Source organism: Hippopotamus amphibius, chromosome 8, assembly GCF_030028045.1.
Source record: "Hippopotamus amphibius kiboko isolate mHipAmp2 chromosome 8, mHipAmp2.hap2, whole genome shotgun sequence".
Lineage (NCBI taxonomy): Eukaryota > Metazoa > Chordata > Mammalia > Artiodactyla > Hippopotamidae > Hippopotamus > Hippopotamus amphibius.
In genome coordinates this window covers 27,374,833-27,393,591 of record NC_080193.1, presented here as the reverse complement: position 1 = coordinate 27,393,591, position 18,759 = coordinate 27,374,833, and the positions used below count along the sequence as shown (strand labels likewise).

Here is an 18,759-nt window from a genome sequence, read left to right as displayed (position 1 = left end):
CCGAGCCGCCCGCCCTGCGACCCGCTGCCTGCTGTGCACTGAGACACGAGCCAGACGTGAACGCCTGTGCTGTCCAGTGAAATCCGGTGGCTGATTAGAGCCATTAATCTATTCTGACACCGCAGGGGGTTGTTCTCTTCATCCTCAGGACTCGGGCTCAGAGACTACACGGCCTACTGGGGCCTTCGGGGTGGACGTGGGGCATACCAGCCTCGCCTGGCGCCTCAGAGAACCCAGTGGCCCGAGCTCCCCGGGAAACGGGGGAGGACGTCTCCGTGGGTGAGCCTGTCCATGCTCGCAGCCGAGGCAGCTACCGAGGTAGCCGAGCGCCGCGCTCAGAAAACCCTTCCCGCGTAGACTCACAGCAGAGTCCGCGGAAACATCAGCAGGCATCTCTGTGCACAGGGGGATGCAGCTCAGGATGCTTGCGAGAGATTGTTTGCGTCACTGAAAGCCTCCCTGTGTCACCTGCAAATCATTTGAGAAAGACTTGAGGGTCCTGAGCAGGTCGCGGGTGAAACTGATGACTTCTGTTTTGTCAAAGTGGCTGGGGAGGCGCCGGCTGCCTCTGACTGGGGTCTACACCTCCAAGAGCCAGAGTTTCTGTATTGTTTCCTCCCAAGTGGGCTTTAAACAGGTGAAGCAGAGAGTGGTCACCAGGAGGCTGGAAAGCCCATCAGCACCAGCAGAGGGCTCTCCCAGGCCCTCACTTGGAAGCGGCAGCTTCTCAACTCGCCAAGCAGCACACTCTGAGTTTGCCCAGCGGCCAGAATCTTCCTCCAAGGCAGCCGTAGATAATAATAGGGATGGGCCTCTGTGGAGTGACCAGGTGCGCCCTGCTCCGTGAGATGAAAGCTGAGAGGGAATTGGGGCCTAAGGCCCTGCTGTCACCTGCTGTCCCAGCCCTCAGCTGGCCGCCGGCCCTGGCTAGCTGTTTCATTATTATTCAGGTATAGAGAGGCTAGGGGATCAGGAGAAGACAGCCACTAAGAGGAGGGGGTTACTCCCAGCTCCCAGGAGGAGGGGCCACGGGGAGGTCAGGAGGCAGAGGGTGAGGTGCACCTGGGGTCAGAGCCTTTACTGGAGCCCCAGGGAAGGATGGGGAAGCAGGAGAGCCCAGTGGTGGCTGGTTGAGTCATCCCGGGGCTCTGGGGCGCGGGGCTGGCCCTGCCCTGGGTGTGAGAGTCCACAGAGAGGGGTGGGGTGGGGCTTGGGCTGGTTGGTTTGCACAGGACAGGGGCGCTCAGATGAGCGGTTTACAGCTTCCTGGAATCAGGAACCTGGGAGAGGCTGCCCCTCTGGGTCAGCGAGGCCCCAGACATCAAAGCATCAGAATAAATAAATTAAAAAGACACAGTTGAGGGAATTCCCTGATGGTCTAGTGGTTAGGACTCTGAGCTTTCACTGCAGAGGGCCCGGGTTTGATCCCTGGTCAGGGACCTAAGATCCCACAAGCCGCTTGGCACCGCCGAAAAACAAAAACAAAAAGAGAGTTAATACACAAGCCAGCCCTGCTCTCCTGCCTTGAGCCTTGACCTCTGCACAGCTCCCCTCTGGTCTGTCTTGAGTCCATGCAGCCCCAGGCCAGCTGTCTCCGAATGAGCCAGAGTTACAGGCCGCGGGATCTGCGTTTGGGCACACAAATCAACGCCGTCTTTTCCAGTGCCCTTTGGGGTGACCCTTCTCCTGAATAATTCTGAAGAAGGTGGTGTCCCCAGCCTTGACCCAGCCTGGCGGTGGCCACGTGACTCAGGCTGGGCCACGCCTGCAGCCCTCCCTGGGTTCTCTGAAAGTTCAGGAAGGATGGACAGACGTTTGGGGAGGGGCTCAAGGCTCAGACTGCCTGCGTTTCCAGGCTGGTGGACCAGCCCAATGGTTTTGTTTTGTTTTGTTAGTTTTTGTTTTGTCTTTGGGGGTATTTTTGGCCACGCTGCGCAGCTTGTGGGATCTTATTTCCCTGACCAGGAATTGAACCCCGGGCCATAGCAGTGAAAAATGCCGAATTCTAACCACTGGACTGCTAGGAGATTACCCCACTCTAGTGGTTTATGGCCAGCATGTTTGACCCGTCACTGCCCACTTGTGCTGGAATTGGATACATGAACAGGAGCTCGGCTGTCCCAGCAGGACAGGCTGCCAGGTCTCCCAAAGGCGCTTCTCAGTTCTGATCAGGGAGGGCAGGCCAGGCCTGACCATCCGCACTGCTGACTGGCCCCCAGACCACTCTGAGGAGTGAGGAGCTGCAGCATCCCTGGCCTCTCTCCAGCTTCTATCCCGGGACCCCGAGCCTTCAGGGTCAACCCTGAGTCAGCAGGGAGCAGGCGTCCGGACCCCCATTCCTCCTCCATCCCCCGCGGGGACTGGGGCTGCGTCTGGAGAAGCAGCTGCGGTTGTCTGCAGGGCCGCCAGCTCCAAAGGACCTGAGGTTTGCTGGGTCTCTGCTCTGGGCCCATAGCTCTCTATTTCGGGTCCAGGACGTGTCAGCACAAGCAGCCTCTCTCCCAGTGGCCAGCATGACAGGCCCTCGGGCTCCGGTGCCACCCAGAGAGAGCAGAGACCCCGGTGGGCTCCTGGATGTCCCTCCTGAAGCCCCCTCCATGGGGCAGGGGCTGCTCCACAGAACATCTGCACGTCCACAGGACAAGCTGCCCCCCGTGACAGGCGTGTGTGGGAGTGTGTGTGCACGTGCATGTCCTTTCCCACCCACCTGGCCGCCCTGGGGGCCTCGCTGCCGGGTTGAGTCCACAGGCCCCGTCGCCTCTTGGGGGGACCCAGCTGGAAACCCTGGTTGCAGCAGCGGAGGCGCCTGTGTTCAGCTTCATCCAAACAGAACCGCGGGGCTTGCTCCCTCCGCCTCCCAGGAGGCCCCCGGGACTGCATGGGCTCCCCAAGTGCAGACTCGGGTCCCCAGGGACCCGGCCATCAAACCATCCGTTCTGATGTGGTCGTCGGGGATGAGGCCCGGACCGCAGGACTTTAAACTCCACTGGGAGATTCTACCACAGAGCCGACTGGGCAGCTCCTGCCTCAGCAGCACGGCAGCCCCCCCTCCGTGTCCCCCTGCCAGGCTCCACCTCACGGGCCAGGATGGGTCACAGAGGAGCGGGGCCAGGGAGGGCCCAAGTGCCACGCTCCTGACTGCGGGGAGGCTGTGTGGCCGAGGAAATGAACTCAGAGTCCAGAGAAGCGTCTCCATAAAAATGATGTACAGGCGGGTTGCCTCCCACCGCCACTCGGAGGCAGCGAGGCCGAGCCGCCGGGACTGTTTCCCTTCCCCGCTCAGGTCGCAGGAAGCACCGGCTGTTTAATTGCAGGGCTCTCTAGAAATGTCATTTTGATCCCTGTGGTGTGGGAAGACGATGGGGAAGAAAGCATGAGAAATGGCAACTTGATTGACGACGAGCGTCCTCAGAGCACTGATTCGAGGGAAGGCACTCGGGCCCTGTCACCCTCTCTGCAGTCCCCTGGCCACACGCAGCCCCCGGCACCGGGTCCCAGTCCCAGCCCCTTGGCTCCTGTTGGGGCACCTGTCAAGCTCACATTGCCAGGGTGGCTGGAGGGTGAATAAGCCTTTGCTGGCATCCCTGCTGACAGACCGTTATTTCTGGACTTTTAAAGAGAAGGGCTTATGTGTAAAAGGCTGCTGTTCTGGAATCCCAGCCTCAGAAACAAGCACTGAGGCTCCGGGGGCCAAGGAGATCTACTCACTGAGGGGCGGGTGTCCCTCCGGGTGGGGTGGCCCTGTGCCCTCCCTCCGAGCAGCTGCCTACAGGCCTCACACCCGGTCCTCTGCCTTGCATTTGCTGTTTCTGTTTGGGTCGCAATTAACCAAGTTGATTGAGATAATTAGTGGTTGAGACACGGGGTGGGTGTGACAGGAACACTTAGATCCTGTGAATCGGCCCCTGACACCTTCCACAGCTCTGGGTGAAGAAGCAACTCCAGGGTCTTCATGCAACGGTTCTGAATCCCTGTCCCACCACGAACCAGCTGTGTGACCCTGGATGTGTTTCTTAACATCTCTGAGCCTCAGTTCTTATTTTCATCTGCAGTGAGGATGAGGTTAAGCCCCCGCCTGCCCCCACATGGCACTTTTGGGGTTTATCTTCATCCCTCTCCACCTCCCGGTCCAGCTTTATCAGTTGGGAATGTAGCAACACAAAACCCCACCACCGAGGCTTACACTTTAGTGGGGCAGGTAAACCATGTCACATGTCAGAAATGACAAAAGCCACAGAGGTAGACAAGGCTGGCCAGGGAATGAAGCTGGAGAGGCTGCGCTTCAAATGGTGTGGTGAGGGGGGAGTCCTGGAGCAGGTGACATCCGAGCAGGCAGCCAGGCTGACAGAGATCTGGGGAGGGCATTCCTGCAGGGGGGAGCAGCCAGCGCAGAGGTCCTGGGCAGGGTGTGGGGTGGGCGCTGAGCACAGCAGAGGGCGAGCAGGGGCTAGGGTGGCAAGTCCTGGGAGGATCAGAGGACTGGACGGCTGGACAGGACCCCCGGCCGCGGGTGGAGACTAGGCAGGGACGGCAGTGAGGCCCCTCAGGAAACTTGCAGTGAGGCGGCCACCGAGGATGGGCAGGGGGCCAGACGCTTGCCCTGCGGGTCTGCAGAGCTTCCTCTGTTTGTTTCAATGTTTGCCCTCCTGGAAGGTTCCTGGCTCACCAGGTATCCACCTGCATTCCCAGCCTCCCGGGCAGAGCTGGGAGAGGTTTGTCAGAGGTGTGTGAGGGGAAGTGGTGGGACTGGCGCAGAGCCCTCCGCCCTCCCCCTGCAGCCCCCCAGGACCAGGGCCAGCCCCCCACCTCCAGTGATGTGGAAGCACGACGATGCGTCTGCCGCTGGAGACGTGGGCGTAAACCAGAGCATGCCATCTGGTTCTCACTGTCCAGCAAAGGAGGTGGATGCTACCGGCTGAGCCTGCAGGGTGCCGCACCGGTGGTCCGGAGTGGCTGTGAGCCGGGCCGGGGTGGGGGGGGCGGGGAGGGTGCTGGGCGCATGCTCCGCGAGCAACTGGGAGCCGGCAGCCTCCCCTCACCAGATGGCCGACTTGCTCCCACACAATTTATCATCCCAGCTGTGGGTGGTGTCAGGAGGGGCTGTCATTTATCCGCTGTGAGGTTTTCCTGCCTCTGCCTCTGCTTTCTGGAGGCAGAGAGTGGGGCCAAGGGAGGAAGCAGGCCCGGGCCGGCCTCTTCCCCGAAACAAGGGCTCAGCGTCTGTGGAGGGTGAATGGCAGCCCCAGAGATACATCTGCCCGAGAGCTGCAAGGGGTCGCGATGAGATCCTCCTGGAATTAGGGTGGGCCCTAAATGCGAGGGCTGCAGTCCTTACCAGAGAGAGGAGAGAGGAACACTGGACACAGACCCACGGGGAAGGGGTGTGGCCACAAGCCCAGGGCACCCGGGGCCACCAGGAGCTGGGAGAGGCAGGCAGGATTCTCCCCGGAGCCTCGGAGGGAGCGGGCCTCAAGAGCTGCGAGAGGATGAGTGTCTGCTGTTTACACCTGGACTGCGGTCCTTGTTACGTGGCCCCAGGAAACAAGGGAGGCACCTGGTTGGGGTGAGCTCTAGCCTCCCGTGAAGCCAGCCCCACTCCTCAAACCCAGCTCCTCATGGGCCCCAAGGTAGGTTCTGGACATTCAGGCTGGAGCCCCGAGACATCAAGGCTACTCTCTGCAGTGCTTGCAGGGATGAACGGGCTTTCATGAAGCCGGGGCCACTTAAACTGGGCATGAGGGAGAACTTTTAGTCTAAAGAAGGCCAGACAAGAGGCTGAGGGACCCACGGGGTGAAATCCATGCCCAAAACTGAGAAACACCCTGTTGTACTTGTCAACAAGACTTTAGCTTAAAGGACACATACCTCAGACTTCCCTGGTGGCGCAGTGGTTAAGAGTCTGCCTGCCAATGCAGGGGACATGGGTTCAAGCCCTGGTCCAGGAAGATCCCACATGCCATGGAGCAGCTAAGCCCGTGCGCCACAACTACTGAGCCCAACTGCTGCAACTACTGAAGCCCACACACCCAGAGCCTGTGCTCCACAAAGAAAAGCCACCACAAGGAGAAGCCCACGCACCACAATGAAGAGTAGGCCCCGCTCTCCACTAGAGAAAGCCCACTTGCAGCAACAAAGACCCAACACAGGCAATAAATAAATAAATAAATGTATTTTCAAAAAAAAAAAAAAGGACCCGTGCCTGCCAAGTGATGGTGAAGGTGTTTCTAATGTGGACTGCAGCAATGATTTTAATAGTGAAAAAACTACAGGAGGAAAATCTAAATGTCTAACAACTGGGCAATAGGGAAGTGAATTAAGGCCTATCCTCTCCGAGATCAGAAATGACAACTTTTAAGTGTTTGACTGCATGGACAAATGTTTGTAAACTGATGTTACATTTCAGCTATAAGAGGCGACAGTGTCTGTGTAGGGAAGGTGTGGGCAGCACGGCATTGACATTAAGAGGCTGTGGGATCAGTCAGGCCTGGTCAGATCCCATGATCTCGTGTGACTGGCTTTACCTCTCTGACCCTCAGTATCTTCTTCTGTATAGTGGGGAGAACGTTGCCCCATCCTTCCTGGGTCGTGGTAGGGTGAGTGCGATGAGGCAAGTAAGGTGCTGAGCACACACCTGGCGCCTCCAAAACATCTGAACTAGAAGAGGCTTACAGGACTTCCCTGGTGGCACAGTGGTTAAGAGTTCACCTGCCAACGCGGGGGACACAGGATTGGTCCCTGGTCAGGGAACTAAGATCCCACATGCTGAGGGGCAACTAGGCCAGTCTGCCACAACTACTGAACTTGCATGTCTCAACTAGAGGGCCTGCATGCTGCAAAGACAGAGCCCATGCGCTCTGGAACCTGCACACCACAACTAGAGAAGAGAAAACTCGCACGCCACAACTAGAAAGAAGCCTGTGCACTGCAATGAACGATCCCGCATTCTGCAACTAAGACCCGATGCAGCTAAAATAATAATAATAATAATTTTTTTTAAAGGAGATCATGGTGCAAAATACATTTCTGTTACAGGTGAGGGTGCCAGCAGTTAGGACTTTGGGGAGCCTTATTTGCAGATGAAGCAGCTGTTTGTTTACACTGCTTCTTTTTTTTAAATTAATTAATTAATGTATTTATTTTATTGGCTGTGTTGGGTCTTCGTTGCTGCACACGGGCTTTCTCTAGTTGTGGCGAGCAGGGGCCACTCTTTGTTGTGGTGCACGGACTTCTCATTGCGGTAGCCTCTCCTGTTGCAGAGCATGGGCTCTAGGCGCGTGGGCTTCAGCAGTTGCGGCACATGGGCTCAATAGTTGTGGCGCACAGGCCCAGCTGCTCCGTGGCATGTGGTATCTTCCTGGGGCAGGGATCGAACCCGTGTCCCCTGCATTGGCAGGCAGACTCTTACCCACTGCGCCACCTAGGAAGTCCTACACTGCTTCTTTAGAGCAAGATTGTGTCTGGGGTGCTGGAAGCAGCATTTGCATAGCAAGTGCACCCTTGGATTGAAGTGGTTTGGGTGGTGTTTGCATAGCAAGCTGCTCTTTTAAAATTAGATTGTAGGCTGGTTCTTCCACCTGTGGGGGGGTAGGGGTTACAGCTGCTGGTGGGAATAACCCCTGTTGGGCCAGGCTCTGGGCCCAGAGCAAACACGGAGTGGGGGTAGGGTGGGGGCCACAGGAAAGGGATAATAACGAAGTGTCGGGATGTCAGGAAAAATGCCTCCATTGTTTAGATTGGGGTATGCGCGAAAGGAGAAAGGAAATCTGGTGGGAAATGCAGGAGGGGAGGCAGCCTTGCACCCGGGTTTGGTGGACTTCACCCAAGGCCATGGCTTCTCTTTAGCCTCTTCCCCTGGAACAGTCCAGGCGGCCAGGCCTCCTCGCCCTCGGGAAGGCCTGTCCAGGGACTGTGAGCAGGGGATGCGGGGAGGGAGGGTGGTGCCCTTGGCCCCAGGCCCCGCTCCCTCCCAGTGGCTGTGGGAAGGGGCGGGGCCGCCACCCAGGGCCCTCGGGTCCCCCACAGGTGTGGCAGTGCGGCGGCAGCATGGAGGTGCTGCCCTGCTCCCGCGTGGCCCACATCGAGCGCACCAAGAAGCCCTACAACAACGACATCGACTACTATGCCAAGCGCAACGCCCTGCGGGCGGCCGAGGTGTGGATGGACAGCTTCAAGTCCCACGTGTACATGGCCTGGAACATCCCTATGACCGTAAGCCGGCCGAGGCAGGCGGGGGGTGGGGTGGGGGGGGCAGGCCCAGGGACAGCCTTGGGGGTCATCCGTGGCACAGCCCATCCACGCAAGGTGGGCCCTCCTGGACAGCTCAGCAGGACCTTCACCAAGGAGAGCCCATTTCCCACAGCTGTGACTCTGGCACCCCACCCCCACCCCACCCGTGCCACGAGAGCTGCTTTCCTCCACGTTATGAGCCCGTGGGTGGCTGCGGACGTGGCCCTGAGGGGTCGCCGTTGCCGCTGCAAGGAGAGCTCCCACAGGGCGACCACAGCCCCTCGCAGGACACAGCGTCCCCTCGTCACGCCAAAGCCTCTCCCAGTCAGCTCTGCACGAGGCCACAGCGACACCATGACGGTCATGCTGGCCCCGTCACTTCCACACAGCAGACCAGGAAACTGAGGCACACGAGGACGCACAGCTGGAGGGTAACTCGGTCCTCCGCAGGACCCTGTCACGAGGCTCTCAGGGCCCACCTGCTGTGGGGATGGTGGCTTCTCCCACGCGTGGTGTCTGTGGCCAGATCTGCACGCCCTGCGGGGAGTTGGGGCAGGAGGCCAGTGCCAGGGGTCTGCCTGCTGCTGGCAGGAAGCAGGTGCTGGGTGGGAGCAAGAGGGTCCTAACCAGTGCCCGGGGGGCGGGGCAGCCTGGAGAAGGAGGCTTGAGCAAGCGTGTGTGCACTTGAGCAAGCGTGTGTGCACTGCGTGTACATATGAGTGCATGCGTGTGCTGAGGGCAGGCTGCCCCTCCCGCCCACCCCCACCGGCGGCAGTACCCGCCTTTATGCACACACTGCTTCCCTGGGCACGGGAGGACTGGAGTCTCTGGGATAGACTCGTCATGGATACAGCTTTGTTTTACATCCACCCGCAGCAGGAGCTGGACCTTTCATTGGGACCCACACACACATAGGCACGCCCGTGCATAGGTTCATAGCTGTCAACAGATAGAGCTTCGTACATATAACAAAAAAGTTAGGAAACAGCAGTTATCTTCATTATGGGCAAAATGTCCTAGTATTTTAAACACGTTCACTGCAACCTCCTGATCTGAGTCAGATTCACGGCCCTGCGTCTGGGTGACGCCACCCTGTGGGTAGAGGGTTCCCAAGGGTGCTCATTCCCGTGTCCAGCCCGGACAGTCTGCCCTTCACACCAGGCCCGTGGTCTGTACTTAGTAGGTATTGAAACCTCAGGGGCCTGGACTCGGGGAAGGGGCTTCCTCAAACCCACCCACCTCCCTAACCTGTCACAGAGTGTCAGGGTCCCCAGGACCTCCCTCAGTTTCAGGGTTTGGCTACAAGGACTCAGAACTCAGAAGAGCTGTTACGTGGGGTTGTGGTTTGTTATCATGAAAGAATACAAATCACACAGTGCTTAATTCTCCCATCTGCAACGTGTGACAGTACGTGCAGTGTGTCACCCACCGGGGAAGGTCACCTGAGCCTCAGCGTGCGGAGTTTATGGGGATCGCGTGCATGTGGCTGACCTCCGCGTGCCTGGCCTTGGCCTCCAACCCTTCCAGAGGTCGAAATGATACCCCACAGTGACCCCCAAAAATCATCCTGTAGCACAGATGACCTGGCCTGGCCCAGGTAAACCATCCTCTGGATGTTCTAAGTCACCTCCTAGGAGCTGGCCGAGGGCAGGTCTTTCCTTTGGAGCATGCAGGGTGTGACAGGCCAGGCCCCCACACACCGCCAGTGGCCTTCTGTCCAGACCAGGCTGCCCTCCAGCAGCACCTTCTGCAAACAGGCTGGAGATGCCAGGCCTTTCCCATCGGCCCTGCTGCCCTGAACTTCCAGGGTCCTGGGAGGGCAGGAGGCCTCCAGGCGAGGCTCAGGGCTCGGAAGCCCTGAGGGTGGGGATGCTCCCATAGAGGGGGGCCTTCGGGTCCTGGGGCTCCCCCACCCTGGGCAGAGGCCTGGTTCGTGGGGGCTTCGTATACCCCAGGGCCCATCCCGCCTTGCTTCCGGCCCCCAGAACCCGGGCGTGGACTTTGGGGACGTGTCCGAGCGGCTGGCCCTGCGCCGGAGGCTGAAGTGCCGCAGCTTCAAGTGGTACTTGGACAATGTGTACCCGGAGATGAGGACCTACAACGACACGCTCACGTACGGAGAGGTACCGCCTCCCTGCACCCTGGCCTGTCCCCACGCGGACGTTCACGGACAGCAGCCGGCCAAGCGCACAGGCACACTCACACACACGTGTGTGGCACCCGCCAGAGTAAGAGCCACAGGGACATACACGCATGCCTGAATGCCAAGGTACACAAAGTAGGTTCAGAGACATGTGCATGTATGTGTATACGTGTCACATACATGTGCTTATACACACCCACATGCACCTGCTTCGATCCGTGCAAACCCACACACATGTGTAAGTGCACACAGACACAGAAGTGTCCATTTGCACACAGTTCTGCCCCCTCGCACACAGAAAGCTACCTGTACGTCTTCATCTGTGTTCACAGACCCCACCCAAGGTGCCTGCCCTGCGTGGTACAAATACTTGTTATCAAGACAAAATGAGATGTAAATATGTGAGTACTTACGCACAGAGGCCTGCACATGGATGTGGTCACACACACAGCCTTGTGCATGTGCTGCAACGCCTGCACACGACTGCACGACAGAAGGACACACAGACTCACACCAGGACAGGCACCAGCCGTGGGAAGACCCGCCTGCCTGCGCCAGCCTCCACGTGCATGGCCACACAGGCCTCTCCATAAAGCCAGGGGAGGGCACTGCGTTCCTGCCCACGCGCCCTGGTCTGTGCTGGGGGACAGGGCAGCCTTCTCCTCCTTCAGGCCTCAGCCCCTCCAGGGGGACCTGGGCTCCCTGTGTGGAAGGAAAGTGTGAGCTTAGGTGGGCCAAGCAGAAGGGATGCCTGGGGTGGGGGGATAGTCCCAACTGGGCTGTCCATTCCTGGAGCTGCTGGTCCACCCCCAAGCTGGACTCCAACCCCTCTGGGCACAGAAGCTTCCCAGGTGACAGGGACCACCATTAATGTGTCAGTGGTGTGGGTGGGAGACCACTGTCCTCCCAGCCTCTCCCAGGCTGCCCTGTGCCCTCCTGACCACAATTGGTCAAATTCACGCATTGTCCACTCAAGAAGCTGTAACACTAGGAACTTTGCTGGCTGTCCAGGTTCAAACCTATGCTATTTCTTGAGGTGGCAGTGCTGTGTCAGTTAGCTAGTGCTGCCAAACAAACAGTCCCGAGCCACAGACGGTTCAGGCAGTAAGCTGTGCTTACTCATAAGTCTACGGGTCATCCAGGCAGCCCTGACCTGGGGCAGGCTAAGCTGACCTTGGCTGGTCTGCTGGAAGGTCTCTGGGAACAGGCTCCCCCACACACCTGGAGGGTGATGGCTGTCTACAGGGCCCTGGGGCTGGTGGGGCCATGTGTCTTTCACCCCTGGCAGGGCAGACCTGCTTGCTCTCAGGGTGGAGTCAGGGTTCAAGGCAGAGTGGGAGCTGCAAGTGTCCTGAGGCTCAGAGCTGCACACAGACATCTCTGCTGCATCTATTGGCCGAGCAAGGCTCCAGGCCGGCCCAGGCTCGGGGCCATGGAAATAGCCCCCTGTTGACAGGAAGAGCTGCAGCCACATTGCAAAAGGCATGAATGCAGGGAGGCCATTTATGGGAGCCAGCTAGGCCCTCCTCTCTGTTTTCCAAAGCTAGTGCTTCTGTGGTTAGTTTCACTTGGGAAGGATGGTCAGGTCTAGACACACATACACACACACACACACACACACACACACACACACACACACACACACACACAGAAGACGCACGTCTGTTCATGTCTCCCCCAGGGCCAGGCGTGGTCATCCCTTCCAAGGAGACCAGCCAGTCCCTCCCCAGCCAGCCCACCAGCCAGAGCACTGTCCTCTCCTTCCCCTCCCTCCCCCTCCTCCCCCTCCCCTTTCTCCCTTTTCTCTTCCCCATCCTTCCCCTCCCTCCCTGCCCCAAGCCCTGGTGGATCTCATCCCAGGAGGGCCACCCCTTCCTGAGACCGCTGGCCCTGGGCAGGGGATGGGTGAGTAAAACTCCCTCTAGCCTGCCTCAGCCTTCAGGACGCTTGTAATGGGGCCTCTCCTTTGGTTTCTGGTCGTAGGTGAGAAACAGCAAAGCCAGCGGCTACTGCTTGGACCAGGGGGCAGAGGACGATGACCGAGCCATCCTGTATCCCTGCCACGGGATGTCCTCCCAGGTAGGGGTGGCAGTGATGTTCCTGAGGGACCACAGCCCCGACTACAGGTGGAGTGGCACCCAGGGGGCAGGGACAGGCCTGCTGGACCCTCCTGATGCCTTGGAGGCTGTGAGTTCAGGCCCTGGGGTAAATTAAGAGCAAGGGCTTTGGTGCCAAACGGGCCTTGGGCTAATCACCTAACATCCATGCCTCAGTTTCCCCATCTGTCAATGGGATGATCATGGTACCTACTTCTCAGGGCTGCTGTGTGGACTGAGGTGGAAAATAAAGGTAAATGGTAGCCACAGTGGAGACATAACCCGGGAAGTATCACATTAACCACCGGTTCTTGTGAGCTGAACACCTACCAAGTGAGGTTCCAGCTCAGAATCACCTGGAGGGCTTTAAAAACACCCACACCAGCGTCCAGACCCCGGGCCAGTGGAGCCGGCTGGCACGGGGGTGCAGGGCAGGTGCATTTCCAGAGCTCCTGGTGGTGCTGACGGGCGGGACCCTGATGCAGAGCCCGATGTTTCTGGTCCCAAGTGAATCGCCTTCTGCTGGTAGTGGCGATGCTTCTTCTCAGTGGGCACTGGGTGTTATTTATACTAATCCCCTGAAGTGACACTGGCCCCTGGAAGCTCTCTGAATCTGTGCCCGCTCTGGGACGTCCACGGATGCTGACCCCTCCACGCAGCCGCCTGGTGGTCCATCGCAGGCCCAAGGGGCCAAGCCTGTGACGACGGAACACCTGCGCTCCCCTGCTGCCCCTGCAGTGTCCTCACAGGACACCTGCTGGCATATGAGAGCAAAACAGAATTACCATCGAGGTGCAAACGTGTCCTCCAGGATGAAATCCAACTTCCTGGGCCCCGAACGCAAGAGGGGAATCTCTGGCCAGCAAAGAACCTAAGTGAGAGGCCACATCTATGGCGTGGGGAGGTCTCTGGACATGCCCTGTTCCTCTGCGCCCGCAAGGGGAAGTGACTCAAGGTGACCAGGTGGACGGTGGTCATTTCCCACTAAGCCCTGCTGTGGAGAGAGGCAGAGCGGGGCTGGCCTCGGAAGTGTCTAGGGCAGCGAATTGTGTGTCTGGGTAAAGTGTGGGTGTTCCAAGGACCCCGTGCCGTGCCCGGGGGAGAGGGGCCACCATGAGTGGACCCTGGGGCAGCCGGCAGAAGTGGCCTCGCTGCCGCTGGAAACAGGGTGGACGTGGAGGCAGGTGGACAGGGAGGCCACCCATGTGGCTGCACTCCCATCATGTCCCCAACCAGGCTGGACACATCTGCTGTGGTTTCTCCTTTGCAAATGACCCCGGTCTGTTTGGTCTCTTTGGAGGCTGCTGGTATCATGGGGACACGCCACCTCCCCAAACCCCGGCCCCGGCTGTGCTAGTGTCCTGGGGCCACCATGACGAAGTACAGCCAACTGGGAACCAGTTTAAATGACAGGTGTTTATTCTCTCAGCTCTGGAGACCAGAAATCCAAAATCACAGGTGTGGGCAGGGCTGTGCTCCCTCCTGAGGCTCTAGGGCCGTCCTTCCCGCCCCTGGTGGCCCCAGGAGTTCTCGTGTTGTGGCTGCATCTCTCCAGGTTCCACCTCTGTCATCGCGTGGCCCACGTGGGTCCTTCTCCTTGTGTCTCTGTTTGCTCTCCTTATCAGGATTAGGGCCGCCGTAACCCAGTATGACCTCGTCTTGCCTTGAGCGCTTCTGCAATGACCCTATTTTTGAATAAGTCACATTCACAGGTACCTAACCGCGGGGGGGCGGTTAGGACTTCAACATGACTTTGTGGGGACACGGTTCAGCCTACAGCAATGGCCATAAAGAAAGCCAGTCTCGGACCACAATCTGCACCCACATAGATGGTTAGTAAACAGTCTTCAGGCAGCAGACACGGAGCAGTGCGTGGACCGCTCACGATGACCAGTGCGCGTGAGAGGGACACGGGGCAGGCACCTGCACCTCCATGCGGGCACGGGACCCCTCCTGGGCTGGACTCGAGATAGCCTGGAGGTCATCAGGAGGCCCTGCCTTTAACTTGTCAGGTTTTATTCTGACAATTTTGAAGCATCCAGAAAAGTAGGAAAGTCTTAAGATGGCCAACCACGCCCTCATGGGGTCAGCAAACGGCAGCCTGCCGGCCAGAGAAAAGTTTTTACTTTATAAAGGTTTTTACTTTTTAAAGGTTTATGGGGGGAAAAGAAGAAAAAGAAGGTGCAGCAGTGTCCACGAACACACATGCTTGTTCCCTGCCCTCCTCACAGTTTTCCACCCCTGACCCAAATGCCACAGGGTTCAGATTGGGCTGTATTTGTATCCTGTATTTTCTTCTGAGTCCTTTTAAAGCAAGTTGCAGACATCAAGTGCTTTCACCTCTGCACGTTTCAGAATGCATCTCTAAAAAGTACACGGCTCCCCCACAAGCCAGCGGTGATGCCCGCAGTCACCTGACGCCCTTCCCAGCCGGGCTTGCTCCCCTCCCGGTGTCTGAGGCGGGCCGGAGCTGCTGGCCAGAGTCACAGGAGCAGAGGCGCCTCCTTAGCACAGAGCAGCCTTCTGATCAGGACCCTCCTGCCAGCCTGGGCCATGCTACCTCCCCGACACTGAGGCTCCCGCTTTCCAGCTCTGCCAAGTCCTTACCTGTGAGGCTGAAGTTACAGGCGGCAGGGGCTCTGGAGCTTGGAGCCTGTGCTGGAGATTTCGGGGGCTGCAGGCCCCACATTCAAACCTCCATGCTTCAGAAAGTTAACAGAGAAGGGACATGAGCATATCCAAGACCACCTGTCCCCAGACAGAATAGCCTGAAAAGACAACAGTCTTTATTTTGCTCACAAAGGTGCAGGACCTGCCATCCGGGCAGCACCGCCCAGGCCACCCATCAGCTGGCTGCTCCGGGGCCTCAGCCCCTCCCCACGTGGCCTCCCCACAGCTGCCTGGGCCCCCTTGGCGCAGAGCAGGTGGCAATCCCCAGGGCAGTCATCCGAGGAGACGCAGGAGGTGTCATGCGAGTTTACGCCTGGCCCGTGGTCGGGTGGCACCACTTCCACGATGTTCGCACCCCACCCAGGAGATGCAGGAGAGAATGTGGGCCCCACGCTTAATGGGGGTGTCAGAGTCACAGGGCCAAGTGAACGTGCAGGGGAGGTGTTGTGCTGTCAGACTGTACTCGAAAATACAGCAGGGGGTGTGTGTGTGTGTGTGCGCACGTGCGTGTGTGTGCACTCGTGCATGCACTGTAATGTAACAGAAAATGAGAGAAAGGGGAGGAGAGGGGGGCTTGACTGCCAGTGGCACCTACTGTGCTAATCCCATGCTCTACATGGGGGCCCGGGGGTCCGTACAGGAGCCCTGCCAGGCAGGCACTGTCATCATCTTCTGCTCACAGACGAGGAAACCAAGGCACAGAGAGGTGACGTGACTTGCCCAAAGCCACACAGCCAGGGGGTGGAGGAATCTAGAACACTGATTCCTCGTGAGCGCACAGGTGTTACTTAGCTGGTGTTTGGCAAATGGCATGACCTTAAACTATGAACTTGGGCAGGTTCAAGGGCAGATGGGTGCATGTGATATCCTCCTCCTCTGAGGTCGAGGCTCTGGGCCTCACGGAGGGCATCACTGAGGTCTGAGAAGAGCTCTGGGGAAGGAGTCCAAGACCATTCTGCTGGGGGGATTTTCCAAAGGAACAGGGCTGGGGGTGTGGAGCCACCAGAAGGCATCCCTCGTGGGCTCCCTGCACACTGCGCCCCCGGGGCTGAGGAGGCTCCCTGGGGCCCGGCCCCTCCCCAGCAAGGCTGGCCCTGGTGACTGGGCTGGCACCTCCCGCAATGCCCCACCTCGTCCCTTCAGGGCCTCGGGCCCCGCCCTGCACGGGCCGCCCTGCGCGCACGCGCCCACACGCCCTGCTGCACTGCCTCTCCCCAGCTGGTGCGGTACAGCGCCGAGGGCCTGCTGCAGCTGGGCCCCCTGGGCTCCACCGCCTTCCTGCCTGACTCCAAGTGCCTGGTGGACGATGGCAGGGGCCGCGTGCCTGCCCTGAGGAAGTGCGAGGACGTGGCCCGGCCGGCTCAGCGGCTGTGGGACTTCACCCAGGTCAGCGGGCTGCCGGGATCCCGCCTCTGGGTCAGCCCCGGGGAGCTGAGGGCAGCGGGGGCTGAGCTTCAGGGCTCAGGGGGCTGGGCCAGCTGCTCCCACATGACCCCCCACCCCCACCCTAGACACTAGGGGATCTGCCTGCAGTCACAGCCAGGGGAGGGCTGGGCTGCCTCCTCCAGCCTCCTGGGGAGGGGGTTTAGGCAGAAGGGATGGAGTCTGACTGCCCCGAAAGCCCTGCCCCAGCTACTGGCCAAGTGGGGTCAGACCAGACTTCCCCAGAGATTTGTTGAAATTGACCCAAGTCCTCCCACGCAGGAGACCCTGGGACAGATGGGTGCACGGTACTATCTGGGGGCTCCTGGTTAGAGGAGAGGCTTCAGGGATGAGCTGTCACTGTCTCAAGTGGAGCCAACAGGATCAGAGGTCCCCAGGAGGCTGGGCTTGGGGCCAGGGCGCTGCGGGCCAGAGTGCATGGGAGGGACCTGTCTGGAGAAGGACAGAGAACATACAGGACATGAGCCTGGGGTCCTTGGGTTTGGGCCAGGGCCCTTGATGTGTGGGGGACCAGAGGGCCTGCAGAGGTGACTGATGGGCAAATTGCATGTGCCAGAGGTCAGGGAGGCATACTGGGGGAAACACCCATCTCGGGGCCCTGGGATCCATTGTCTTGATCACTCCTGGGACCCCAGGAGAAGGGAGATGGCTGATGAGCAGGGGAGGACAGAGAGATTGGGGACAGAGGGTCACTGAGGACAGAGACAGGGGAACAGAGGGTCAGGAGGGACAGAGGGACGGGGAGAAGGTGGCCGTGGCATCACCCCCACTCCTGTGAGCTCTTGGGACGGGACCCCTGGGCTGACTGGGTCTCCCTCCCATGCAGGGGGGCCCCATCGTGAGCAGAGACACAGGCCGATGCTTGGAGGTGGAGATGTCCAAGGATGCCAACTTCGGGCTCCGGCTGGTGGTGCAGAGGTGCTCGGGGCAGAAGTGGACCATCAGAAACTGGATCAAGCCAGGGCGGCACTGACCCCCAGCTGCGTCCTGCACCCCTGCCCCAGCACAGACCCCGAGGACCTGGGGCAGGCACGGGGCCCCTCCCGCTCAGCCCACCACCGGAACCCAGAGGGCTTTGACGGTGCCCGCGCCACCTTGGGCAGAGACCTCTCCTCGGCGACCAGCGGGCCTTGTCACCCTGGACATGGGGACCTCCCTGCACTCTGGAGGCAGATGCTGGGACCAGACACCCCTCTAGGAGCGCGGACCCCCCTCAGCTGGTGGCTCTGAGTGCATCAGCTGACAGCCAACTCCAGCTCCAAATCACGTGCCTTTTCTACGGTATTCCTGTCCAGCCGCCCGCGGCCACCTCTTCTGCATGTGCCAAGCCCCCATCCATCCCCCAGGCAGCAATAGCCCTCTGTGAACTCTGAGCTCCCAACCTCTCTGCCCCTTGGCGGGGTTGCCCCATGACCACCTCCATCTAAACCGAGCGGAGCAAGGCTTTCCCTGGCTGGTGAGGGGAGACAGGGTGACAGCAGCTGCGGTGGCCTCAAAGACAAACCCCCGGCAGCACTTGGGTGAGGAGACTGATGTGACCGCTTCAGTCCAGTGAAGAGTGATTAAACGATACAGACCCGATGTCTCGTTCACAGGAGCCGGAGCGGGTCGGCCATCTAGGGAGGGACCTTGCTCTAGTGGCTCACCTGGGGCCAGGCGCCTCTCATGTTGCTCTAAGGCAGGGGTCAGCAAACAGTGACCCATGGCCCCTTGCCTATTTTTATAAATAAAGTTTTATTGGCACACGGCCACACCCCTCTGTTTATGTGTTGTCCATGGCGGCTTTCACGCTCTAGGGCCGGAGCTGAGAAGAGGCACAACCCCCACGAGGGCTGTCCTAGGGCCTCTAGGATGCCCTCGCTGGGCAACAAGGTACTTCATGATTGCACTTAAAATTTTAGTATGCTGGGAGAGAAACTGCACAAAAAGTTCTGCCTGTCCCTTTCCTCCATCAGGCCCAGTGCCAAGCAGCACCCCAATCCTAGCTGCTGCCTGCTGCCCGATGCTGTGCAATGGTGAGGGGCACCAGGGCAGGCTTGGCTCACCCAGCCTTGGAAATGAACAGCAGAAGGGATGCCAAGCTTCTGAAAGCCAACCACCCAGCTGCTCCCATGCAGAGTGTCTCCTGGCCCCTTTGGTGGTCTCCCAGGGGCAGAAATTGTGGGCACCATTGGTGATTTC

At 59.3% G+C, this 18,759-nt stretch overlaps 1 protein-coding gene across 1 annotated transcript in view; it reads left to right on the top strand.

Moving 5' to 3' along the window:
• GALNT9 (polypeptide N-acetylgalactosaminyltransferase 9) overlaps positions 1-17,551 on the top strand; it is a 104,351-nt gene extending 86,800 nt beyond the window's left edge. The window contains exons 7-11 of the mRNA XM_057746158.1: positions 8,023-8,208; positions 10,212-10,349; positions 12,353-12,448; positions 16,354-16,521; positions 17,405-17,551. Of these exons, the coding sequence (XP_057602141.1) occupies positions 8,023-8,208; positions 10,212-10,349; positions 12,353-12,448; positions 16,354-16,521; positions 17,405-17,551 (735 nt within the window). The remainder of the gene's footprint in view (positions 1-8,022; positions 8,209-10,211; positions 10,350-12,352; positions 12,449-16,353; positions 16,522-17,404) is intronic.
• Positions 17,552-18,759: the final 1,208 nt, after the last annotated feature.